Source organism: Eubalaena glacialis, chromosome 1 (genome assembly GCF_028564815.1).
Source record: "Eubalaena glacialis isolate mEubGla1 chromosome 1, mEubGla1.1.hap2.+ XY, whole genome shotgun sequence".
NCBI lineage: Eukaryota > Metazoa > Chordata > Mammalia > Artiodactyla > Balaenidae > Eubalaena > Eubalaena glacialis.
The window spans coordinates 116,196,370-116,223,704 of record NC_083716.1 but is presented as its reverse complement, the minus strand read 5'-3'; the positions used below and the strand labels follow the sequence as shown (position 1 = coordinate 116,223,704).

General features: G+C 42.1%; 1 protein-coding gene across 1 annotated transcript in view; it reads left to right on the top strand.

Annotated features, from left to right (window-relative positions):
- Nucleotides 1-27,335, top strand: part of CNTNAP5 (contactin associated protein family member 5) — an 877,159-nt gene that overhangs the window by 509,361 nt on the left and 340,463 nt on the right. Inside the window, exons 9-10 of the mRNA XM_061199178.1 lie at nucleotides 9,843-9,992; nucleotides 12,901-13,072. Coding sequence (XP_061055161.1) covers nucleotides 9,843-9,992; nucleotides 12,901-13,072 — 322 coding nt within the window. The remainder of the gene's footprint in view (nucleotides 1-9,842; nucleotides 9,993-12,900; nucleotides 13,073-27,335) is intronic.

Genomic DNA, 27,335 nt, shown 5'->3' with positions numbered 1-27,335 from the left:
TGGCAAACCCAGCTGTTTCCCTCCCAAATGCTGACCAAGGGTTCTGAGGATCCAGGTTATCTTGACATATGAATTAGGCTTTCACAACTAGGAAAGGTTTAACCTGTGATTTATGGTCTAGGTGCTAGAGAGGGCCCTGCTGCTGACACTTGGCAGTGGAGATTCAGCTAGTCTGATGCTCAATCAATCAAGGAGCGTTTGGAGAGGGTAAGATGTTGCTCTTTTGATGCTGAGGGGGGATACCAAAACACGATGCAGACTCTGACCCCTAGGAACTTTTAATCCCATCGGGGAGATAGTACTTACAGAGATGAAGAGTTAATTAATAGTACAAGGCAGTAAATAATATGAGCTAAATGAATAGATCAGACAGTGGATGTTATATGAACTTAAAAGGAGAAATCTCTTATGTATTGATCTGGTCAAGGAAAGCCTACTTCCTTTATTTCCTGGTTTATTAACTTATTCTCACAATCATTCAGTACTTTTTGTGCTGTGCTAGGTGACTGTGATAGAAAGTTAAAAAAATATATATATATTCCTGTCCCTATAGTTAAGGAAAGGAAGCACTAGGACAAAAACTGGGCATTGGATGTGAATTTGGATAGTGGAGGACAGCATACAGGTGAAGTAGAGGCTAGGAGAGGAAGCCTCAATTAGCTTAGTGCATTCATTAGGAGCATAATGAATACACTAGTCTAGCTAGAGTAGGGAATTCGTGTAGAAATATTGGAAAATAAGATGGTGAGGACAGATGGAGACTTGATTACAGAGGCATCGATTGTCAAGATAAGCATCTGAGTTTCATTCTCTGGGCTCCACGACCCATTGGAGGGATTTTTGCTGCAAGGTTGATACGGTAAATCCCCTACCTGTGAACCTTCAAGTTCAAAACTTTCAAACATGCTAACGTGGGCTTCAGCAACTTAGTGACCCTCAGCCGGAAGGTGGAGCTAGATCTGCAAGAGGACGGCTTCATTAAGCTCCTTGCCCTGCAACACGAGGAGCTTACTAATGAAGACCTGATGGAATTGGAGGCCCAGAGAAAGGATGAAGAGAGACAAGAGGAAGAAGAAGTAACTGAAGAACTGAAGAGAGTCACGACGCAGGAAATGGCACGGGGGTTTTCTTTATTTTGTTTTTATTAATTTTTATTGGAGTATAGTTGCTTTACAATGTTGTGTTAGTTTCTGCTGTACAGCATAGTGAATCAGTTGGGATTTTCTTTCTTTGAGGAGGCACTGTTAGTTTTTGAGGCACAGGACCTGAATGTAGAACGGTACACGAAGGTTGCAGCAGCCGTTCACAGTGCAATCCAGTGCTACCCTATCATCTATGAAGAGAAAAAAAGAGCTACTACCTAGACATCACTGGATTGTTTTTTCAAGAGGGTAGGTACAATTGAATCCAGCAAGGAACCAGAACCTGTGCCATCAACATCAGGTGTGAGTGAAATTGCAGCTTGCCCTCCGTCTCCTACTGCTGACGACCCTTCAGCTCTACCATCTCCCACCTCCTCTCCCTCCTCCAGTCGGTAACTCTTCTTGCCTGTTCACTCGATGCCAGCCCCTGGATGCCAGCTGTTGTGCTGTACTACTGTACTTTGCAAAGTGCTGTACTGTAAGATTAAAAATGTTTCCTTTATTTTTGTGTTTGTTTCTTATGTCTTATTTGTGTGAAAAGTATTATAAACCTATTACAGTACAGTACTATATAGCCGATTGTGTTAGTTAGGTACCTAGGCTAACTTTGTTGGACTTACGAACAAATTGGACTTATGAACGTGCTCTCGGAACGGAACTCGTTCGTCTGTAGAGGACTTACACTAATAACCTTGCTCTCTAGATAGTTCAAGGTGTCCTGTACCAGAAAGAGGTCAGAGGCTGGGAAAAGAGGGAGGCCATCAGAAAATTCCCAGCTCCTGTGATAAGGGATAGAATCAAAGTTGGAGAAGAAATCTGAAGAAATATGTGAATTCAAACCACCGTGTGTAGGGAAGGGTTAATAGAAGTTGATAATTGATGGATAAATGGTCTCCAAGAAAAACAGGACTCAGGACCTAAATTGTGGTATAATGGTACTAATAATTGGAATATGCTCTTTTATGATGTGATTGACATTTTAAGACTGCCTTATTCAATTATTTAGATATTCCCCACTTTGTTCTCTCAAAAATTGAAACTACCTTTGAACTATTAAGTAAAGGTTGGTATGAAGGGATATGGAAAAATAGCTGAATTGGGTTTTCTGGGGAAGATAAAGCCTAGGAACTTCCAAGTCGAGCCAGGCAGCTGTGTCTTTATTTGATAGATGGAGAAGCAGGTTGAGAGAGATTAAGAAATCTGTCTAAATTGCTAGAAATTATAAGTGGCAGGGTCTTGAGCAAGGGTTAACAGGCGAATAAAGGCATCAAGGAGATTTGTAACAGGTCATTTCCGGGGTTGGAAATAGAGTCTTCGGGGACTCTGCTCTGGCCTGGGCTGTAGCTCTGTGTGTCCTGGTGTGGCTGTATGCCTGATGGTTAGACGTGCTGGGACAGCCACCCGATTTCAATGTTTCTGTCTCCAAACCGTGAAAAGAGACACTGAAATAAGATGAAGGCTGAAATGCAAAGATCTGTTAGGAATTGGACTGAGAATGAGAGAAAAACAGAAAGGGAGGGAGACATAAAGCAAGCCCTTGCTTTCTGAGACTCTGCAATCGCAGAATTATTCCCTGAACCCAGCAGTGCTCGACCAAGGGAAATTCTCCACCCCCATCGACCCCGGCCTCCTGTTGCCCCAATCCCATGCAGGGGACTTCTGGCAATGTCTGGTGATGATTTTTTTTTTTTAAGCACAAAGCTAACTTTGTAATTTTCTAGCACGGCCAAATAATGTGCTAAGCATATCCGTATACATTTATCATTTTATTCTCATAAAGCTCTAAGGTTGGTGGTGGCGGGGTTTTTTCCCCTTTATTTATTTATTTTTTACTTGCAGTACAGTTGATTTACAACATCGTGTTAGTTTCAGGTGTACAGCAAAGTTATTCAGATATATAATACATATAGAACTATTCTTTTTCAGATTCTTTTCCATTAGAGGTTATTACAAGATAGTGAATAGAGCTCCCTGTGTTACACAGTAGGCACTTGTTGGTTGTCTATGTTCTATATAGTAGTGTGTATATGTTAATCCCAACCTCCTAGAGGAACGCATGGACAGAACACTCTTTAACCTAAATCACAGCAATATTTTTTTTTGATCCATCTCCCAGAGTGATGGAAATAAAAACGAAAATAAACAAATGGGACCTGATTAAACTTAAAAGTATCTGCACAGTAAAGGATAACATAAACAAAACGAAAAGACAACCTACAGAATGGGAGAAAATATTTGCAAACCATGCGACCAACAAAGGGTTAATTTCCAAAATATACAAACAGCTCATATAACTCCATGTCTGGTGATGTTTCTGGTGCTGGGGACGGGGGCATCCAGGGAGTTGGGGATGGGGGCATCCAGGGATTCAGGAATGCTGCTAACCATCCTACACAAGAAGCATAGTACAGAATACCACACCCTCAACAAAAGATTTTCCAGTCCCAAAGGCCCAGTGCCAGAGTGGAGAAACTCTAAGGGAAAATGTTACTCCTATAAAAAAGTTTAGGCCTTCAGCATATTGCTAAACTGCTTTTAGTGTCAATTTCATCAAACGTGAACTGTAAATTGTTGGAAGGGTCTCATTATACAAAGTATTAAAAAAACACATGAGATGTTGGTAATGATATTTATCTAGAAAAATAAAATCAAAGTAGTAAAAGTCAGCGAGAATTCCAAGGTCAGACCTAAGCGGACATTTTAAGAAAAAAAAAAGTTGAATTGTGCCTTAATCCTTCTTAGAAGCTAGAAGTTCCACGAAAGGACAGGACCAAAGTTTGACCTCAGTCTTGTCAAAGGGGAAATTGCCTTGTGAGAATAGAAACTGGTGCAGCCACTTTGGAAACACTCTGGCAGTTCCTCAAAAGGTTAACTATGGAGTTACCATATGATTCAGCGATTCCACTCCTAGGTGTACATCTAAGAGAACTGGAGACATAGGTCCACACAGAAATTTGTACAAGAGTGTTCATAGCAGCATTATTCATAATACCTGCAAAGTGGAAGCAACCCGAGTGTCCATCAACTGGCAAAAGGATAAACAAAATGTGGTCTATCCACACAATGGAAAGACATTCAGCCATACAGATAGACTGATACAAGCTGCTACCTACGATGAACCTTGAAAACATTATGTGAAGCAAAAGAAGCCAGTCACAAAAGGGAACATGATGTATGACTTCATCTATATGAAATCTCCTCCATCGGCAAATCCATAGAGACAGAAAGTGGATGAGTGGCTGGCACAGCTGGAGGTGGGGGACTGGGGAGATTGGAGACTGATAGCTAAGGTTAGCCTTTCTTTGCGGGGGGCTCCAGACATTTTAGAATTAATTGTGATTGCTTGCCTAACTCTGTGAATATACAGAAAACCATTGAACTGCATTTTACATAGATGGAGTATACAGTATGTGAATTTTATCTCATTAAAGCTATTTCAAAAATATAAGTAAGTAAAAGCAAAGGTGAATTCCACAGCAGAAAATAGAACTCTGAAGAGGTAATTGGCCATCAGAGCGATTCCTGGAGCAGAGCAGGGCTAGCTTTGGAAGTGTGGAGTGCAGAAGGAACTCATCCTGCGTGCCTGCCTGACAGCTCAGCCTAGGTGCCCGACCCTTTGAATTCTGGCTCTGTGGTAGCCATAGGACCCAGGGCAGCCTCGCCAATTTTCTGTTTTAGCATATATAACGTGAGGACTGTAAAGCTTGGCCTCCAGCACTATGGTGAGACCTAGGAATTATATATTTAAAGTGCCTGGCACGTTGTAGATATTCAATACTGGTAGAGTGTATTATTAGCTATTTTTACAATTGGGCTGTGTTTCACATTTCAATTTGCAAGTTCAGTTGCAAGGAGGGAAAGTGTCTTTTTTTTTTTTTTTTTCCATGAAGAAAAACTTCTAAGCCTATTTAACCCTCTCTGTGAGAGACCTTTTATACTCATGCCTTAGGCTGAATTCTGGGACCAGGAAGCAGCCACTTTAAATAATGGGGGCAAGAAGTGGAAAAGAACAAAAACTTTCCCTATCCTTTATCTCAGCCTCAACAGTTTGTTAGTTTTGAAAAAATGATTATAAACGTCGCACACGTTTTTAGAAACTTGGCAAATTCTAGTACTCTGTATAAGAAAAAAGAATCTGTGATTCTATCATTCAATATCGTTCCAGTACTTTTGTAGTTATTTTTAACAAAATGGGAACCGCACCACACATACTGTTTTTCACTTTTCAGGATATCACTATCATTCCTGGAATTATGATTTTTAATGACTATATTATATTCCATGTTATTATTATTATTAATGGTAGAGAACATTTCATTTACGATAGTGACAAAGAGGGTGAAATACTTGGAAGAAATTTGACAAGAAATGTGCAAAACCATACAAGAAAAATGTTGAAACACTCATGAAAGGCACTGAATAAGTCTTGGACAAATGTAAAAAGATATCCCATTCTTGGATGGGATAACTCAACATTATAAAGATATCATTTCTCCCTAAGTTAAATTACAAATTTAATACAATCTCTATAGAAACATCACAGTCTATTTCATGGCATTAGATGCATTATACTAAAATTCGTACAGAAAAACAAAGATTCAGGATTATATTCCATGTTACTGAATATACTGCGTCTGATTTATCTAAACTACCCTTATTGGAAATATTAGTAGTTGTGCATTTTTGCTATTATAAATGATGTCATGAACTCTCTTCACCATAAACCTTGTTTGCAGCTCTGTTACTATTTTAAGATTAATTCTTCAGAATACAATTTGTAGAGATGAGGTATGATATTTTTAGGGTTTTTGATACTTGTTGGTATATTGCCTTCTAGAAAGAATTACCAATTTTGAAATTGCCTGTTTCCCTCTATATCCACTAACAGAGACTATAATTGGTTTTTATGCTTTACCAGTCTGGGAGATGACAAATATTATTTAACATCACATTAAAGTTCAGAAGTTTTATGTTTGTCGTCATCCAATAATCTTTCCAGAACCCAAGTCCCACATTTTCAGCCTCAGCTTTTCAATCATATGAGTGCTTAGCACCCCTAAGTGGTCCTCAATACTGTATTTTTCCACCCCGAGAGGTTTTTTCCCCAAGAAGGTGTTCCTGGCCTCAAAGGTAACGCTTTCCTGTTCCTTTCATTGAGAACTGTTTTTTCAGAGCTCCTTATCTTAGGTTTTTGAAGGAAAGCAACCTGATGGAATTGATTTTCCCTAATTTGTGAATAATTACTAGCACTTAAACCTGTACCTTTTAAAGAGCGTTCTTAAAAAATAAACCTGGAAGAAGCTCCAGGGGTGTTATTTTGGATCCGTTAACAGAATGAAGGGAAAAAGAGAGCCCAGGTAGAAGCAGATTTTTAGAGAGGGATCTGCCAGTTTGCTTGCCTTGGAATCTATGCCCAGGTCAGCTCCTCTGAGCCAGTCTTATTTTTCTTAGCTTCTTTCCTTCGTCTTCTGAAACCTCTCACAGATTAGTTCCTAGCCTGAGCTGCTCAATTGAAGCTCTGGGGGTCTTTGAAACTTCCAAGGCCTGTGGCCACCCCCAGAAGTCTGCCTTAATTAAGCTGGTGTAGGGCCCAGGGACCTGTCTTTTCCAAATCTGCCCAGGTAATCCCTTTGTGTGGTCAGCAGCAAGAACTACTGTTCGAATAATTCTAAGAGCTAAGATTTCACACAGGCTCTCCCTGCAGGGACTAGGGACCATGTAGGAAAAGATCAAAAGAGATCGAATTAAAAGGAAAAGCAGACCAGAAAGAAAAAACGAAAAGAAAAAGAAAACAAACAACTGACCAAGCAAACCCTTATTAAGTGATGCTTTTAAAGACAGAAATGTGGGTAGTGGCCTGGGGAGGGGATGGGACCCCAAGTCAGAACATAGAAGCTTGAGCCCCAGGCCTGGTCTCCTGTACTGAGTAGACCTCTTCCTCGGACCAATGTCCTCTGTACAGTGACTCAGTGATGTGTCTCTAATTAGATGGCACACTCCCCCGGCCTCCGTCTGTACTTTCTTCCCTACTGTATCCCTGATGCCTAGCTGGGCCCTTAGGGGCTATTTTCACCCTATGTGTTGAACTAGTTACTGACTTCCTTCCAGCCCAGTCTAGAGTTTACCTGCAAATGCAGTCTCATCTGTTATGCAGAGGTATTCAAATCAGTACGCAAATGACAGTAAAAGCAGTAAAGACCTCAGCTGGCCATGCCCACCAAATGCCCTTGACAGAAGTCAAATGTTCAGCACCAGGAAACACCTGACAGACCCTCTGCCTCATTAGCAGAATCCCTGTTGCTGGGACCCAGACCCTGGCCTTTGGGGGAAAGTAGGGCCTCCTGGCTGAGTAGCTTCTGGATTCTCCTCTCCACCCCAAGCAGATGTTCAGGGCTGCAGCAAACACTGTCTGAGAGGGAGCTGGCGGGAAACGCAGGAAGACCTACATCTGGGCCATTCTGAACAGATGGGGCACGGCTGCCCCGGTGCAACGCAGCTGGGCCCCCAGCCTGGTGCTGTGCTTTCCCGGGGGCAGCTTCTCCTGCCATCAGATGGCTCAGGGGCACGGGCTCTTCAGTAGCTGTTCTAAGAAGCCCTGCAGACCTCTGGTCTGATTGTCAGTGCTTTCTTACCAGCTGCTTTCTCAGGGACTGCCCCCCTGTAGGCGCTACCAAGACTGAGCTCCTTTAGCTCCGGAAATAGCCCTTCATCCATCCCTTCCTCTCCATGTTCGCTGCTGATACTTTGGCTGAGACCCTGGTCATTCTGTCTCCTGGTCATTCTGTGCAAGTGAGAGGCCCCACCGGTTCTGTTTCCAGCCTCGACTCCTCCCAGCCCCGACTTTTGGCCACCAGAGTCTCTGAATGTGCAGCTCCAGGCAGGTCATCACCACGCTAATGGTCCCCTCTTGGACTCCCAGTGATTTCATCACTTCTAGACCAGTGATTTCATTCCTGGCTACACATCAGAATCATCAAGGGGGCTTTTTTAAAATGCAGATGTCTGGGACTCCATTGCCAGAGATTCTGAGAGAATTGGCTTGGGTAAAGTGCCCTCCAGAATCCTTTGTCCGAGGACATTGTTGAAATGCCTTCCTTAGCCTGGCACACGAGGCCCCTGACCGGACTCTCTTCCCACCTGCTTTCCTGTTGCCCTGCCCTGCTTCTCATTCCAGACCTTTGCTTCTCTGCACAGGCTCTCTGTCCCCCGGAACTCTTCAGAAGTGGGAAACTCTTGCTCAGTTTTCAAAAACCGCCTCTTCTATGAAGTATTTTCAGGATCCTTATGTAGAGTTCGGTCTTTCTTCTCTAGCCCCATGTTACTGGTTCACCCCGAATTGCAAGCAGGGCTGTTGTCTGCTTGCTTCTTTAAGCCACCAGCCTGAAATTCTCAAAGGACAGTATTTTAAGCCTCTTTGCCTAAGTCTTTTCCATCTAACTGTGGATTACCCCAGGATAGAGACCCGATGATATGACTATCCTTTCTCCCCAATGCAGGGGAGCATTTTGTGGTTGCTCTTCTGTCCTTTTGCTTTAGTGAGCATGATTTCTACTTGCGATGTGATATGAACTGTCCTACAGGCCCTACTGTGTTAACGGGTATAATTCTCACAAGAGCCTGTGAGTACAGCCATTCTCCCCATTTTGCAGGGGAGGAAACTGAGGCAATGAGAAAAGAAGGGTAACTCGGCCCATAGCATGGCACATGTCTATTGAGTGAAGACATGGGGGGCTCTGTGATCTGGTTACACACAAATCTTTGTGACTGGACTGGGTAATACGACCATGTTTCCTTCAGCAAGCACTTTGCAGAGACAGAGCCTTAAAAGATGATCAACTTTCTGTAGGAAAGGGTGGAAACACTGGTGCGTAATTCCCAACACGCTTCCCTCAACAAGGTAGGTCGGCAGTGCAGTGCAAGTCAAAGGCATCTGGGGCAAAAGAACGAGAGAGAAATTGCCTTTTAATAAACACCCACGATGCCCACAACCTGGGAACTTTCCTGCCTGATCTCAGTGGATCCCTTACCAATGATACAGAGTAAGAATTATGGTATTTACAGAAGATAAAACCAGAGCTCCGTGAAGGTAGGTGACTCAGTGTCACATAATTAGTTAAGGAAAAAGGTTGGAACTAAACTAGTCTGGTACCTCCTTTCAGCAGGAGATTCCTCTGCCTGGTGTGTCATTGGAATCTGGCTTTCCTCATCTACTTTTGCCTCTAAAACAGTTTATTTTCTTTACTAAAAAAGAAATATAAGTCACGTGTAGAAAAATGCGAGAAAACTAAAATTGCCTATAACCCCACCACTCAGAGATTAAAAATCACCGGGAACATTTTGAATTTTTCTTTTTTTTTTTCTTTTTCACTTTTTACTCTGCATTTTATATCAATAAGTCAATAAATGTTTTCTATACCTTTGTAGTATACAAACACATTTGTGTTTTGCCCTTTTGTTTTCAAACCAAACATGTCAGAAGTGGTTCAGCTCCTTTTAAAAAAGGAAAATAATAGATTGAAGTGGTAAAAAGAAAAAGAAAGATGCCTGGGAAGCAGCTGAGGGTTTGTTTTACGCCAGATGAAGAGAGGGGCCACTCTGAGAATGTACAGGGACCACCGCAGGCAAAGAAATGAGCCCTGCTCTCTCCACACCTGCCCAAATCCGTCATCCCTACACTTGCCCTTCCTGTTTCTTTTGCAGGCAGTGACTTGAATGATGGCTTGTGGCATTCAGTGACCATCAACGCCAGAAGGAACCGCATCACTCTCACTCTGGATAACGATGCAGCATCCCCGGCTCAGGACACCACCCGGATGCAGATTTATTCTGGAAATCGCTATTACTTTGGAGGTAAATTCCCCAGCTTTTGAGGTTGAAAATAAAGGAGGGAGGATGCAGTGGACAATTATTTCACTATGACAATTCTTTCTGTGTCAAATTGACCATTCTCCCAACACACACACACGCGCACCTACCCTCAAGCCCAAAGAAATGAGAAGCAAACTTTCCCACAGCTGTACAAATATAAATTATCTAGGTCGGTGCTGAGGAAAAAAAAAAAAAAAATCTAGCTGTAAGAGCTGGTGTTACATAACACATCCCAAGGAGATTTTTGTAGCCATGCCAGACTCTGTGATCATATTCCAAAAGAGAAACTCAGCTGAAAACTTGGAGAAAGTGTACCGATAGTCAGCAGTACCTGCAAGAGAAAAAAAAAAAAATCCAAGTAGGAAGGTACAACCAGCATCCTCAGCTTTCTCAGTCATTTCTCTGCTGATTTGCTTTCTTAATCCCCTGTTCATCTGTTCCCCACATCCCTGGAGGCCATGCCCATGGAGGGGGGCAGCTAAAAATGAGGAAGACCTAGAAGCCCATGAACTTGTAGCTTCACAAAGAGCAGCCAGTATAGACCCTGCCCCCTCCAATGCTAGGAAACTTTGCAAAGATGAAAACACAAGGGCAAACTGGTAAGGAGGAAAAATATATAATTAGGCATTTGCTTCATTTTTATAGATGTATGTATATTTTTATTTAGTTTTTTAAAGGTTTTTTTTTCATTAAAAATATTCGTGTCTAATTACTTAGCCAGTTGTTGGTATTATAGAAACAATCTCTAAAGAGTAATTAATTCCAGTAGCTGTGTGACCTCGAGTAACATACTCATGGTCCCTGAACTTCCTTATCCAGGACGTTGGGAAACAAAGCAGAATTTCTGGGAGAATTCAGTGAGATCAAGGTTAAATGTACAACATCGTGCTTTCTACATTAGAACGGACAGACTGGCTTCAACTTTTGTAAATATGGGTCTCAGCTGGGCCTGGTCTAAAGAGAAGTATCCTGTAAAATTATAAAGTGCAGTCTCTAAAAGAGAATTTGCAAATCACTTCTCTCATACCAATGACATGATGTTAAGCTTTGAAATACGAAAGGGACTCTGCACAGATGCCGTGTACACATCCGGCTGTCCTGGGAGGGAAGCAGTGTGGAGTGATTCCTTTGTGGTTTGATTTCAGGGCCAGAGCCTCTGTCCTTCACTCCAAATCTCCACATGTGCCTAGATAACAAAGTCCTTTAAAAAGGGAACACTTTGATTCTCTGTAAATATTTTACGTGTTACACCATTTAATTCACGCAGAATCCTTATGAGGTAGGTAATATTAGCCCCATTTTACAGATAATAAGACCTGTGTTTGCAGAGATGAAATAATTTGTGGGAGTAGTAGGGTTCAACCCCGAATCTGTGTTCTCCATGAGCCACTAGTGACAGCAAAGGAATGTAAAGACTGCAGAAGAAAGGTCTGGCGGCCCCCAAAGATACGTTTCACAGACTGTATAATTTTGCATCATATGCAGTGTTTCATAGACAGCAGAGAAAAGCAACCTTGTATTTCTTTCTGGGGAAAATGACGTTGAATTAATTATGTTACTTAAGCATCCGAAATGCCTCAAAGGCAAAATGGCTCCCCTCCCCCAGTTGAAGTGTTTTTAGACGTGGGTCTTAACGGGGCTTCAGGCTGAGGAGGGAAGATTTATCTGGGATCTGAACAGTGTTTAAGGAAATGCCCCACACGTAGACTGTAAACTTAAGGAAAGTGAAAAATGAGTTTGAGTGATAATAGTCAACTTACATAAATTCTCTCTATGGCTTCAATTAGGAGTTGTAGCATCTCTCTTCATTTTATAGTGTGCCTGTGAGCCGTTAACCAACTGCTGGCTTCAGCCCAGCAGTAACTGTCTATTAGAGATGGTTGAAATAATTCCCAATTATTGATGGGTTATTGCCATGTTTTCAAGCATGCATCCCCATATGCTCTGAACCTATTAAAACCATCGGGATGGAGTTTATAAAGAACGCAAGCACCCATGCACGTACATGGCTCTATACCTGTCTTAATGCGTAGTTATTCCCTGGTTGCAAGCTATGCTCAATCAGTGTAGTGCCTGTTTTTTTAAAAATGTATGGCATTAACCTTTCTGGTATGTGATTACAGCCCTATAACTATGTGCATTTAAACCCTTCGTTCCTTTAGCATCTGGATTTGCTTTGCATATCACTTCAAAATTCCAGCTACTTTCCTGTGTGTACCTTTCTCAGGAACCAAGCCTGATAATGCTGACAATTAACCAGACAATTACTCTGCTACCATTGTTACCCAAAGCGTAATTTTCTTTGAATGTGTAATTCTGAATTGAAGTGTGCATTTAAAAGTGTGTTTCAAGACAGAAATTCCCAAGTAGTTATGATATGTTGCTTTCTTGGGCTGAGTGAAGTATACCCCACAAAAGAAGGGCAAATAGCTTACGAACAGGGTGAAAAGAAATAAGAATGAGATACATATTTTAATTCCCTGGGTTTATTTCTTTAGGTTTAATAACTATATTTATTTTATATCATGGTTTTAATAATTCCACTATCTGAAGTCTCTGTGGGTTTGATTCTCCTAATAAAGTTGCTGCTGACTTCTAATCTCCTAATGAAGTTTAAAAAAAAAAAAAGAACGAGATAAATGCGATAGGATCGGTATCCCCTTTAACACATTTTGTTTTCCATTCTATACAGTGATTGAGTATGCCCCATTTTGTACCAGTTTTGTCCCCTCTCTGAGAATGCTAGGATTTACAACAAAAATGTGTGCACTGCTGTGAATGAAAATACACCGAAATAATTAGACCTTAAGGTCTTCCATCAATAGGTCACCAAAGCAATAACTGATCATTTCAGTATTCTTCTTCATTTTTTTTTTTCTCTGTCCCACAGGGTGCCCCGACAATCTCACCGATTCCCAGTGCTTAAATCCCATTAAGGCTTTCCAAGGCTGCATGAGGCTCATCTTTATTGATAACCAGCCCAAGGACCTCATTTCAGTTCAGCAAGGTTCCCTGGGGAATTTTAGTGATTTACACATTGATCTGTGTAGCATCAAAGACAGGTAATTATGGTCTCTTCTCCTCTGTTCTCCCACCCACCTTCCCATTTTCCCTCTTCTAAATATGAGCTTCTTTCACCAAAATTCGAATCCCCTGACATCACCCACATTAGACATAATTGAGTCGCCTAATGGAAAATATTTCTGAAAGGATTTCTGGCCCAGAGAAAAATGGTTTAAATGAGTTGAGTCTCTCTTCATGTCGACTTGCAGTAAATGGGATATGCAAATTAAATCAAAATACAAATTTGTGAAAGGATTAAAATTTTATTTGTAAACAACATTTGATTACTTTGAAGTTAAGAGTGAAGCAAAAAGGAGGGAGGAATTGCTTCTCTCCTAAACCATTTCATTCTTCACTGCAGTGAGTGTCCTTTCTAAAACTGACAGATGAAAATCAAACCCTCTGGGATTCCTATAACAGGGTCCAGTTGTACAGTGACTCCGTGGCGGCCTGATCTTTGCTGTCACCACCCCTAACCCTCTGTTTCTTTGGCCCAGAGGAGACCGGACCCTGGACAGAGAATCAGCACCATTATTCCCCAACCTACACATCTAGCAAAAGCTCCCTCTCCCTCTTCATTTCTCCTGGGCTCTGGGTCCTTTTCTATTTGAAGTTTCTAGATTCAAAGATGCGCTGGAGAAAATAAAAGAGGAGAAGGTTCTGAATTTTCAGCAAGGTTAATCATGTGATCCATGTTTCTTCTCTAGCACTTAACCTCCATCTTTCTTCCAATTCTACTCACCCCAGTCAAAATACCATTGACCGAATAGGTGAATACATGTTATGTGCTTGCCTGTGTGTTGGTGATACAGAGTCCCTGCTTGTGTTTTATCAGGGAATTAATTATACATTACTATAAAATGCTATCTATGACCAGGAAGTGTACCCTTATTTGTGGGACATATGACAGTGGCAGCTGAGGTCAGGAAGGTTTTCAGGAAGTGGTGTTGGGCTGAGTTTTAAAGGACGGTCAGGCTTGGCTGAGGAGTGGGGGTGATGGTATTGTAGGCATATTGGCAGGATATGGCATGTGAAATGCCATAGAAATGGGGGGAGTGTCATGGCTTGCAAGTATTTTGTCCATTCAAGACACTTAGTTTTCATTTAAAAATCTCTAATATTTGGACGCATTTTACATTTGATTGTTTATAATAGTTGAATTGGCAATATTTGTTTTTCTTCGGAGCATATAAAATAATGGCATGTCTTACAACGAATGGTGTCTTAGATTCCACAAAATATAGCTCAGTGGGGATGGTAAGTCTTGGTAGTAGAGCACATGATGTGAATACGGCCAATTAGGAAGAACTTTGCGTGCCTAAGGCATTTAGCCTCATGCTCTAGGAAGACTCAGGGAAGGTAGTCAGATTTGCTTCGTATAAAGAGTACTCAGGAAATGGGAGAAGGATGGATTGGAAAAGAACCAGCCCAGAGGTAGTGAGGTGACAGCCCCAGTGCAGGGGAGCAATGATGAGAAGTCGCAGGTGCCTGTACTGAGCATCACACGGAAATCAGCTCTGCAGACCATAATCTCCTCTCATGCTTGGAATGACTGATATAATTTGGTGGAACTTTATGTGCATGTTTCTCTGTTAATACCACTCCGCATGGGATCGTCAACAAATCACACAGACTTGCAGGCTCTCCTGCTTCATTTTTTTCTATTTGGCCAGCTGGAAAAGTGGGTAATAAAATGTATGCTTCATTAGACTGTGCTAGTTTAGAGACCTCAGAGTAAAAGACACTGTGTGGAATGGTTGCTACCCTATAGTCTTTATTAATGATGAGGAGGGAGCATCTGACTTCATCAGCCAGACCGCCTTTTGCAAAGTGTGGATCAGTAGAGGGAACATTTATCAATAGGGATCTCTTATGATAAGTTAATTTCTAATCAAGGGAGCTCTCATTATTTTCGATTACATGGATGCCATTGCCATCTATGCTGCATCATTACTTTTGTGTAATTGTAGTCTGTATAATCGTATTACATACAATTGTGTTTTGGTTAATTGTATAATAAGGGATTGTGTTTAGTTTAGTGGGTAAATGGGACATTTTTCTTGATTTGCCAGACAGTGTCTCTAACAGAAGGAAAACTGGTAAAAGGCTTTGCTTAACTAATTATTTCTTGAACTTCTATTTAATATTTGGTGGAGAGCGGGAGCTGGGGTTAGAAAAGCAGGTGGTTTCTGAGTTTTGCATTTTATTTTTAATGTGTTAATCAACACGAACATGATTTAAGGGCAAGTGTGAAGTTTTGCCTTCAAGGCGCTTGCCACTTGGGGGGGGGCAGGGTTTGGCGGGAGACAAGGGGGTAGAGAACAGTCTGGCTGTGGTTTGTTCTCGGTTTTGGGGGTTTTTTTAGAAAAATTTAGTAAGGTTTAATGAAATTCAATGAATATTTTAAAACATTAAACACTAGTTTTATTTAAATCATTTTGATTAAAAATTTTGGTTTTCATTAACTATGATTCCTATTTTATATTTTATTTGTAATAGCAAGCTTTGAATGCTTAGAAGGAAATAATTTTGTGAAAACATACAAAAAGAATTTTGATTTTTAAATTTCTTACCTTTATTATGCGTTTTTGATGAAAATATATTCAAATGTCATACTGTGAGTACAGTTGCGTTTTATTTTATTTAAAAAAATTTTTATTTTATATTGGAGTATAGTTGATTTTCCATGTTGTGTTAGTTTCAGGTGTATAGCAAAGTGATTCAGTTATACATATACGTGTATCTATTCTTTTTCAGAATCTTTTCCCATTTAGGTTATTACAGAATATTGAGTAGAGTTCCCTGTACTATACAGTAGGTCCTTGTTGGTTATCTATTTTATATATAGTAGTGCGTGTTTGTTAATCCCAAACTCCTCATTTATCCCTCCCACCTACCTTCCCCCTTTGGTAACCATAAATTTGTTTTCTCTGTCTGTGAGTCTGTTTCTGTTTGGTAAATAAGTTCATTTGTATCCTTATTTTAGATTTCACGTATAAGCGATATCATATGATATTTGTCTTTCTCTGTCTGACTTACTTCACCATCCCTGTTGCTACAAATGGCATTATTTCATTCTTTTTTATGGCTGAGGTCTTGAGTAAAAGCTGGGAGAGTTCCTTCTCAGGGACTGAAGGATTTAAACCAACAATTTGCATCTCAGTAATGGGCACTTTTCTGAAGTTTCTGGCCTCAGGGAAGAAAGGAGGTGGAGGAACTGGGCTGGCCTACTTCTCTGGCAGAAGGGAAAGCACTGGCTTTAGGAGGCTCCATTGGAGGACTGCCCAGTGCCTGACAGTCCAAGGTCAGGTTGGGAGAACCCTCGTAGGAGTCACCGTTGGGACCTGACAGACCCCAAGCCCCTTCAGTAGTCTTTAAACCTCTAGAATATGATGTGCAGCCACCATCCCTCCTCTGCAGGCTGAATCTCCAGTCTCATGTTCTCCTCATCCCAAAACACGGTTCTTCATGAGCTATACTTATCTCTTGCACCCCGTGGGCTTAAAGTAGGCCAGGCTTGATATTCTCAACCATCATCGAGCAAAGTATGCTTAGAGCAGAATCACGTCCTGGTTTATTTGACCTCATAAACAGGCATTGAGTGAATGAACGAGGCAGTCTTATTGTATATTCTTGAGTAAAATAAGACGTGGTAAGAGTTGTAGAAGATACGAGAGTATGAGAGCATTTATATCCCCATTTTTTCAAGGGGGTAAACTAAGACCTGGAGATAATGTTCACTTTTCCATGGTCACAGGACTGAAGTTGCAATCCAGAGTTAGACACTGCCAGTGTTCTCTCCCTTGTACTATCTACTCAAAAGGATCTGACCTGGAAATGGCAGTCATTGTGTGTCTGTGGATCTAAATATGTAACCTCGTCTTCCGCCCAACCGTATAAAAATTGGTCAGGGATATGCCATCTATTAAATTCCTTGTCAACCTTAGGTGGCTGATGAGATTCCATTTAAAAGAGAGGCATTCAAAATGGTATGTGATATCAGGCAAGGTCTTTTTTTTTCTTTTTTCTTTTTTGAATATATAGTCTTTTTTTTTATATTATATATGTTTCAAGGGTACAATATAGTGATTCACAATTTTAAAGGTTATAATCCATATATAGTTATTATGAAATATTTGCTATATTCCCCATGTTTTACACTGTATCCTTGTAGCTTATTTTTTTTTAATTTTAATTTATATTGGAGTATAGTTGATTAACAATGTTGTGTTAGTTTCAGGTGTACAGCAAAGTGAATCAGTTATACATATACATATATCTATCCTTTTTCAAACTCTTTTCTCATTTAGGTTATTACAGAATATTAGGGAACTCTACTCAGGCAAAGTCTGAGTGACATAAGGATGTCCAACTCTTGGTGGTCCAGGTCAAGAAGTGCTTTTGTTGAAAGATCCAAGCAGTTAATTCCAGGAGCCATATCCCGTCCTTCAGGGTTCAAAGCCCAGGGCAGAAGAAACAAATCACCAAATGCTGTGTAAGACTTCATTCCGATAGGAGACAAGATCCAAGGTGTGAAGCCAAACCGGGAGGAGCAAACAGGGACGCTGATGAGTCAGTGAGGGGAAGTGGGCGTCACACCTGGAGAAAGTCATCAATCCCAGTGCAGGTGGCAGAGGATTTGAGAGGTGTTGGAGCATGTTTAATTCCCAGTATGCTTCTTGTCAGCTTGAAATAGGACACATAGGATTTAACCTTTTTGTCTGTTTCCTCTTTTGCAAAACCAGGATAATAAAACCTACCTTCGCATTGAGAGTTAAATGAGAGAGTGTAAGAAGTCAGGCGCTCAGTTGTATGTCCAGTAAAAAGTAGATACTCAGTGAGTTCGCCATGTGAATTCCTATAGCCAAAGGTTTGCTGAATCTCCAGTTTCCATGGGGAAAGGAGAAGCTCAGGTCTCCCTCTGATGTTTCGCCAGCCCCCACTGTAGCCAAGGATCCCCAGTAGTTTCTGGTGTGGCGGTCTGTCTAGACCTCATATGTGCCCTCAGGTCAGTTGCTCAATGACTTCCCTTGAGTTTCAGTTCCCTTTGAGCTGACCCTCTGAGGCACCAGCCACCACCTATTAGGAAGATGCGCATCAATTTCGGTGCCAAGGTTGTGGTCTCTGGATTCTCCTAAAGCATTGGTTCTCTGGGCCTGGAGAGGGTAAGGAAAGCACGTGATGTGCCCAGGGCACACAATTTAAGGTGGTCCTCACTTCCAGGTTCATACCTGTGTACACCCTGAACTTACATGAACCTGGGAATGAATGCTTCCTTAAATTTTGCAGGCATATTCCAGCCTGTTTGCATCAGAATCACCAGGAGGGCCTGTTACAATCCAAATTGCTGGGCCCCGCCCCTAGAATTTCTGATTTTTACTGTGGTGGGCCAGAGGATTTGCTTTTCTAACAAATTCCAGGGTGCTGCTGGGACAGACTTTGAGAACCACTGCCCTAAAGCTTCTAATCCTGTAGGCAGTGGGATTGCATGATTCTGTATAATAGGGGACCAGGTGTGGGGGGAGAGGAATGGGTCCTGCTGCTACTGGGCCCCCAAGCAGCTGCTCTCCTGATCAGAATCTCACAGGGTCTCTAGAGAGTTCCAGAAGCTCTGTCTCAGTGTCCCTCTCCAAAGGGTGTTGAAATCAGTCCAAGGGACACTGCTGGGGGCAACTGAATTCCATCTCCCTCCCTGGCCTTTGTCACTCAGCTCCTCCCCTGCTTCCCACTACGAACAGTATAAATGAAAACAGTCGGATCCTCAGAGGTGTCTGAGTGAAGGGCTGTTTGGGGTGGAAGGGAGGGTGGGTCTCAGAATCACTGCTGCTGCCAACAAATGTTACTTGTTTTTTTTGTTATTTTGAAGACAGTTATTTTACTTGTTGGTCCCTCTGAAAGTCAGAGCTTGGTTTTACCTTCTAGACTAAGCTCACACCTTGTGGGAGGGGGGTGGTATCGTTATAATAAGAGTGACTCCACCCACCAAAAAATATTCCTGCAAACCTTCCTAAAGATGGATAGAGACTGCACCTGGTCTTCTGGTGCGTGGCAAAGGTTTCCCTGGTCACAGTACCGTTTCCTGTGTTCCTTCCTCACAGAGTGAAGATACTGGGGAAGGTCCCTGGAGATCACGCAGCTCTGGTTTTTCGTAGAAGGAAATAGCAGTTTTGTGGAGTGTGGCAAAGACACGTACCAAAGCGGGGGCTCTGCTCCTGGGGTCTTTGCTGTTGCTTTCTGTAGAGACAGTGTCACTCTTAACACTTTCTAAAATTAGGTCCTTTTTGGTTATCCATTTTAAATATAGCCACGTGTACATGTCAATACTGAACTCCCAATCTATCCCTTCCCCCCTACCCTTCCCACCAGGTAACAGTAAAGTCATTCTCTAAGTTTGTGAGTCTGTTTCTGTCTTGTAGGTAAGTTCATTTGTATCAACTCTGCCCAATATTATGTAACAACCTAAATGGGAAAAGAATCTGAAAAAGAATAGATACATGTATATGTGCAACTGAATCACTTTGCTGTACACCTGAAACTAACACAACATTGTTAATCAGCTATACTCCAATATAAAATAAAAAGTTAAAAACATAATAAAATTAAACAATCCGCTTGTTCCAATGAGTGAATCCCATGTGGAAAACTGCTTTAAGTTTCCTGCAGCCAAATAATTTAGGAAATGTAGCTTCTCACTCCATAATGATTTCCCTTTCTCCCAACACACATTCTTTTAAGAAAAGCATCTGCTAAACTCTTCGGTCAGGATTCTTACCTTCTTGGTTCAGAGCTGGGTGTGCTGTAAACACGGAATGTGGGGAAGTGTTCAGTGGGATGACCTCCAAGAAACAGACTTCTGCTAAAAACCCACCCTGTGTCTGGGATTTTGTTCAAAACAGCGAGCTATATAAAAAGCTTACATTGCAGGGCAATGCATATGTTTTCATTTTTCTCTCCAATTGAAAACTTGTACATCGGGTGCCAGAAAAGCCACAGTAAGGGCACAGCCCGCGCAATCGGAGCTTCTAACTCCAAAGTGAGAAATGTTACAATATGGTGTGTTCTTCCTTACCTCATGGGATGGGGCCCAAATCCACACAAGAGCACTTCTGCTGTTTTTATTTATCATTTTGAGTCTATTTCATGGAGGACAGGGAAAGGTTATAGTTTATACAACAGTTACCGAGCAAACATTCTCTCAGGATGATTTCATTTAATTCACTGCACAGTTCTGCCAGATCCACAAAGTTTTCCTCAAAGTGTGGTTCCCAGACCAGCAGCCTCAGCATCACTGGCAACTTGTTATGACTGCATATTCCCAGGTCCCAACCCATACTTTCTGGGCCACAAACATGGGGAAGTGGGGGCAGCCTGAGTTTTCACAAGCCCCCCAGGTGATTCTGATGCACACTCAGATTTGAGAGCCATTGGTTTGCTCCATTATTATTATTTAAGAAATAAGACCTCTAGTGCTTATGGAGGTTCAGTTACTTGCCCAAGGTCACATTTTCCGTATTTGGTGGAGCCAGGGTTCAAAGCCAGATTTTACCGATCTCTCAGTCCATGTACAGGTAGAGGGGTTTTTGCCTAAAGGCCGGGGAAAGAAAAAAGATGGGCTTGGAGAGCCAGAGCAGGTCAAGGGAGTGTCACAGAAGAAATGAGATTTCAAGAGGAACTGGGTTTAGAGCAGTCAAGCGGGTCTGTTCCAGGCAGGATGGAGAGCATAAGTCTGGGCCTCTGAGTGGGTGAGGTGCTGGACATTTGTCTACCTGGATGGGAAAGGCTGCTTTGGCAGCAGTGTGTAAAAGAGAACTAAAGTCAAAGCCGTAGGGAGCATGGCAGCACACAGTTAAAATCTGAGTAACAGGCCATTGTAATAGTTAATCGTTAGATGATGCTTACTGTGTGCCAGGACACCTTGTAAATGCACGTGTGTGTGTGTGTGTGTGTGTGTGTGTGATATAGATAGATACATACATAATTATACCATAGATAGATACATACCTATATAAATACACCATAGATAGCTACATACATACATACACGATAGAGAGATAGATAGTTGCATACATACATACATACACCATAGATAGATAGATAGATACATACATAATACACCATAGATAGCTACATACATACAGACATAGATACACCGTAGATAGATAGATAGATACTTACATACATAAATACATATACCATAGATAGATACATACATACATACATAATACACCATAGATAGATAGCTACATACATACAGACAGACATAGATACACCATAGATAGATAGTTACATACATTCATACATATATACATACAGACAGACACACACCATAGGTAGATACATACATACATACATACACCCACCATAGGTAGGTAGGTAGATAGACAGGTAGATAGATAGATAGATAGATCAATCCTCAAGGCAACCTGTGAAATAAGTAAGACTATTAACTCCATTTTACAGAGTGAGATTGAGGCACAGTGACACTAAGTAAGTTGTCCAAGGTCACACAGCAAGTATGCGGCAGAGCCTGGCTATGAACCAAGGAGTCTGGTGGAAGAGATCAGGTCTGTCCTTGCACTGCACTACCTCTGACTTTTCACTTAGGAGTCATCCTATATTCTTCAGCAGGATTGCAAAATAGAAAATGATGTGAATTCATCTTGTGTCCACGTCACAAAACAGGTTGTATTAACCCAGGAAGAGAAGGGGTGTGATCTGCGACACATAGACCATCACGGAAGCCTGGGGGCTTGTCATCCACACAGTGACTTGTCACAACCTTGAGACACACACTGAGAGAGACTCAGAGTCTGAAAGCTTCCACCAAGGGATCCACCCTTCTCTCTTTCTTTAGGCCGATTAGGGAATGGAGGAGCCTCAGGACTAACTTGGTAGGACCATCTTGCGGGGGGTAGATTTTGAGCTGATTTGGTCAGAGCCTCCCACTCGGCACTACACAGGAAAAGTACTGATTTATATGTCTGCTTCTTCAGTGAGGGCTCCCCCCCACCTCCTCTCTTAGACCTCTCTGAATGTCAGCAGGGAAACGGGGCCCTGGAGGACTTTGATGCCTGGGTTTGATTTGAATAAGTGACCTCGAACAACTGCATCTGTGTTCTGTTGCCAAACTCATCTCTCTCATCACTCGTTTTCACAAGAAAAGGGGATCATTATCTCGATGAAATGGTGCAGCTCTACCTGTGCATGAGGAGGGGCACCAGGGCGCCTTTGATTCGTGTAAAACCGTGCTGACAAAGTCAAGGGTGGCGCTTCATTCTGTCCCATCAGAAGATGGTGAGACTCTTCCCCCACCAACTGGTCATCTGAAATGTCCGTGCTGAAAACAAAGCTGGAACAAGGAGCTGGGTGAATAGTCACAGGCGCTTCCGAAGATGAGGGCTTCATTCCGAGAGCTCCAGTGATGAGGTTGAGGTGAGATGTCTGCATTCAGGTGGCAGTAAGAAAATGCCTCTCAGCATCAGTAGTGCTTGGATCATCCCTCCTGAGAAATACTGCCTAAGAATTTCCGATGTTTTAGACAACGTAAAAGCCAAGGAAAAATTTTGATTTGGATCGAAACGTGAACAAAAGGTTACTTGAGGTTCTCAAGTTACGTCTGTGAGGCAGTGCTTATATTTAAGCCTGCAGAAAACATTTCTAAATTAATAAGAAGGAAGAGATTCTTCCTTATTGCTCCCTTAATGCCATCATTATCTTATCAATATTTTTTATTGAAGTGTAGTTGATTTACAATCTTGTGTTAATTTCTGCTGTACAGCAAAGTGATTCAGTTATACATATATATATATTCTTTTTTTAAATATTCTTTTCTGTTATGGTTTATCATGGGATATTAAATATATTTCTCTGTGCTATACAGTAGGACCTTGTTGTTTATCCAGTCTATCAATCATGATCTATTTTTAACATTTTTAAATTTTTTGGCCACGCCGTGTGGTATGTGGGATCTTAGTTCCCCCACCAGGGATCGAACCCATACCCCCTGCAGTGGAAGTGCGGAGTCTTAACCACTGGACCACCAGGGAAGTCTCAATCATGATCTTAATTAGCCTTCATCCAACACCTGATAAGGGCTTCCCATCCATTTTTCCCGTTCTCCAAAGAGTGTACCCTTCTACACAGTTAATGTCACATTCAGGTTTTCCTCTTCTGCATGGATGTCCCCTCATTGGGCTGCTGAGGTGAAACACCAGTAGCCTTTAACACTGTTTTTTCTCTAGTCCAAAAGCATTCATTGGCGACTCACTGTGAGTACCATTTACAGACACAGTTGGAAGAGAAAAGGAGCTTAATATGTTTTTACTTGGGGAAAAAAACAGGTCTGACCTGTGATCAAATGTCCTCACTTGTTTCTGCCAGTGAAACCAAAATTTAAAATTAGCCCTATGTTATTTTTATCTTGAATCAACTTATCTCATAGGAAGTTCACAGAACAAGAATCCGGCCTCCTGGGTTTTCCTGGGACGTGGACTTCTGAATGCTGAGTTAGACCCCCTACTCTCCGCTTCCCATGCACGGGCAGCATGTTAGTTCCCTGCAACGCTCACAGCGCCCAAAGGGAAAATTGGCTTCCCAGCTTGGCAGGTGAGAAAACAGACTCTAATGTATATTTAAGGGACTTCCCTGTTGGCGCAGTGGTTAAGAATCCTCCCGCCAATGCAGGGGACACGGGTTCGATCCCTGATCCGGGAAGATCCCACATGCTGCAGAGCAACTAAGCCCGTGTGCCACGACTACTGATCCTGCATTCTAGAGCCCGAGAGCCACAACTACTGAGCCCCTGTGCCACAACTACTGAAGCCCGCGTGCCCAGAGCCCGAGCTCTGCAACAAAGAGAAGGCATGGTTGTGAGAAGCCTGTGTACCGCAATGAAGACTGCCCCCGCTTGCCGCAATTAGAGAAAGCCTATGTGCAGCAACGAAGACCCAGTGCAGCCAAGGATAAATAAATAAAATGAATAAATTTTAAAAAATGTATTTTAGTAACATACCTCCAAACGAAAGCAAACTCAGGATCTCAAGGTGGTGAACCCCCTTCTGTTTACATGTTAGCCTAACTTTGGACTTACCCTCCTCCTAGCTCAGCTCCCTCAATTGTCAAATGGGTACAGGGCATCCATTTTATCACTGGAGGTTGTGAAACAAGAATGAGGTTGTTGCCTCCCTTTTGGAGTTAGGCAGGATAAGGATAGACTGACAGCAGGAAGATGAAAGTTCTTAAAGTTAAAAGCAAGAGAGACAGAAATGGATGGGGATCTATGTGTCTCAGGAGGCCAGATTTTTGGAAAACCTATACACAGGCAGAGAAGGATGACACCTTTCTAAATAATTTACTTACCTGTGTAACCTGTTTTATTTTTCAGGCAAGTGATTAATGTTTGTGCTTGGTTCAAGTTACAGATTTAAGATCTTCCCTCCAGGTTTTGCTTCATGTTAAAAAGATTGCTTCAACGTGATTTACTAAGCCAGTGGCAGGGCCTGCCTCTCTTGATATTGGGATATACTGTGGACCAAGCAGGAGAGATAGCTCAACACCTGGAAAATGCAAAGGGAGAAAACAAGCCTAAAGCGGACAGTTACATAAGAGAACTTAAATGTGTCTAAACTCTTGTGAAACATCAGGAACACCATTAACTTTGTTATGACAAGATGTTATCATCACCTTATACCTACTTACGACATGCTGAAAAACATAATATTTTTGTCATAATTAGGTAGGGAGCTATCCCTGCTTAGAAGAAAAGAAAGTACCAGTTGTCGTTCTTAAACAACCGAAGGCTTATGGATTGGACCAAATATTTGTATTGATAATGACAGAACCTCACACTCTGAAATGAGAATCCTATGTATTAGCTGCAGCCTTTGTGTGTGCACATATGTGTGTAGCTATTCACACACACAGTACACACAATATGTTTGTGTCCAGTGAGCCCTGAAGCCCTTGACCTTCCTACTTGCTGAGAGGCTGCCCAAGTTCTGCGAATGTTCCTTTGTGACCAACCATTCATTCCACAAATCTTTTCTGGGAACCTATAGTGTGCCAGACACGTTTCTTTGCCCTGTGGATCCAGGAGTGAACGATTCAGAGAGTGGCTGGGTTTTCCCTCCTCTGGTCTTCCTTGTGTCCTTGGATCTAGACCTGTTTTATACTATTATGGGCCGTTCGCTCATTCATCTCTGGTATTTGGAACATCTCTGCAGGACCAGGTGCTGAGGGTTCACTTGAGTGCTGAACATAGAAGGTGATCCCTGGCTTCAGAAAGCTCCATGGAGGGACACAGATTTTGATCAAATAATCATAGAAATAAACGTATACGTCCCCAAATATATGATGAGTGACGGGAAGCAAATAAGCAGAGCAATAGGAGAGGATCTGAGAGGAAGGGTAGTTTTTACAGGGCTGGGGGCCGTGGGCCAGGAAAGGGAGATATGGGTGTTATTAACCTCATGCTCTGCAGATGTAACTGTCTTGAGGTCACTGCCAATCTCCACAGGGAAATACTCAGACGTTGGCACTTTGCACTACCTCCTACAAACCTCTGGCTGGCGATTCTGATCTCAGCTTCCTACCCGTGTGTGTCCTCTGTTGAAATCACTGTTTGCTGGGTTGGGGGGTGTTGCTAAGGGGATCAGAAGTGCAAAATTCTGGTTTCCTTAGTGAGAAGGGATTTTCTAACTGGGGTTTTAGCTGAAAACAAATTTCCACAGTTTTTTCAGAACATGGATGCGCTGAGGGTTCCTCTGTTTGCCATTAATAACATCCCCTTACCGCCCCTACCCCACACACACCACCATCCTGACAGCCGAGGCTAAAGGGTTTACCTTCTAGTAATTCATCCCTAATAACATACAGGCTACACCTACACTTAGCACAATAGAAAAAACAAAAAAAGGTCACGTCTGCCCACCTAAAATAAACACCAGTGTAAAGGTGGGAATGATCTTTCAGCAGGCAGTTTTGTAAGCCCGAGATGCAGAAAGTGACAGGAGGAATATGCATTTTAAAGGTCATTCCAATTACCGTGCTTACGTTAAGCTGCAACTCTGGACTTGATGTGAGAAATCCCACACACTGGGGGAGACATGAGAATACATGGTTGACAGGGATCTGAGCAAATAGGAAGGAGAGTAATACAAATTACTATTTTTTTTAGTGATATTAAATAACTCTTCAAGGTCCTAGACATCTGAAAAGTAGAGGAGAGTCAAGTCTTGATAAAGAGCAGGGCAACTCCTAGCTCCAAAAACCCATGATTCCGTGATATATTTCCTTTAAATTCACATGCTGTACAGTCGAATGGGGACCCATCAGAGAGGCCCCAAAGACGAGCTCCTGACTGCATTACCATTTCCATTTGCAACTATTTCATTCTCCACATCACAGTGAATTCGTAACACAACTTTCCTTGATAGAATTATCTTAAATGTGAACCGTGTTTTAGATAAGGAAATAAAATAGCTGAGAACTATTCTCATAGTGGCAATTTGCCTCATAGCTCTCTCTCACTTCCCACCGTATATATTTTATTACAGCTCTAGCTAGTGTGAAATTCAGATTCTGGGTGTGCATTTCACATGCCCTCCAGCATATGATGGAGCCTGAGGCACTAAACACAAGGGTCCAAATGCCCCAGCTTGTCTTTTGAGGTCTCCCATGGCCTCACCTCTGCCTTCCTATCCACCTTTATCCCCTACTATATTAATTCATCCTTCCAACAGTATGAATTTGCTGAGCATCTGCTATGTTCCCGAATATATATATCTGCCTACAAGAAGCTCAAGGGCAAGAAGGCTAGACAAGATAGCATGGGGATTTTACATTGGGGAATCTCATGGCACTGAAGGGCATGATGCTGTTACTGAGTCCAGGCTTGTACCGCTCACCACGTAACAGGCCAGTAAATCGAGAGACGAGGTGTTGGGGCAAGGAATAGAGACTTTATTAGGAAAGACAGCAGACAGAGAAGATGGTGGACTGTGTATCCCAAAGAACCATCTTCCCCGAGTTAGAATTCAGGCTTCTTTTCTACTAAAGGGGAGGGGGTGCAGCTGGTTGTTGTAAACTTCTTGGTGCTGGAATCCTTTGTTCTTGCAGCCGTCCACCTAGGTCAGGTCACGATGTTCCTGTAAACCTGCAACAAAACTAATGTTATTCTCTGTTCTGCAACTTTTAATCTCTCAAGGAATACATCCAATATAGAGTCAGATTTTTTCTTCTCTGTAACAAGTTGAGGGCACCTGC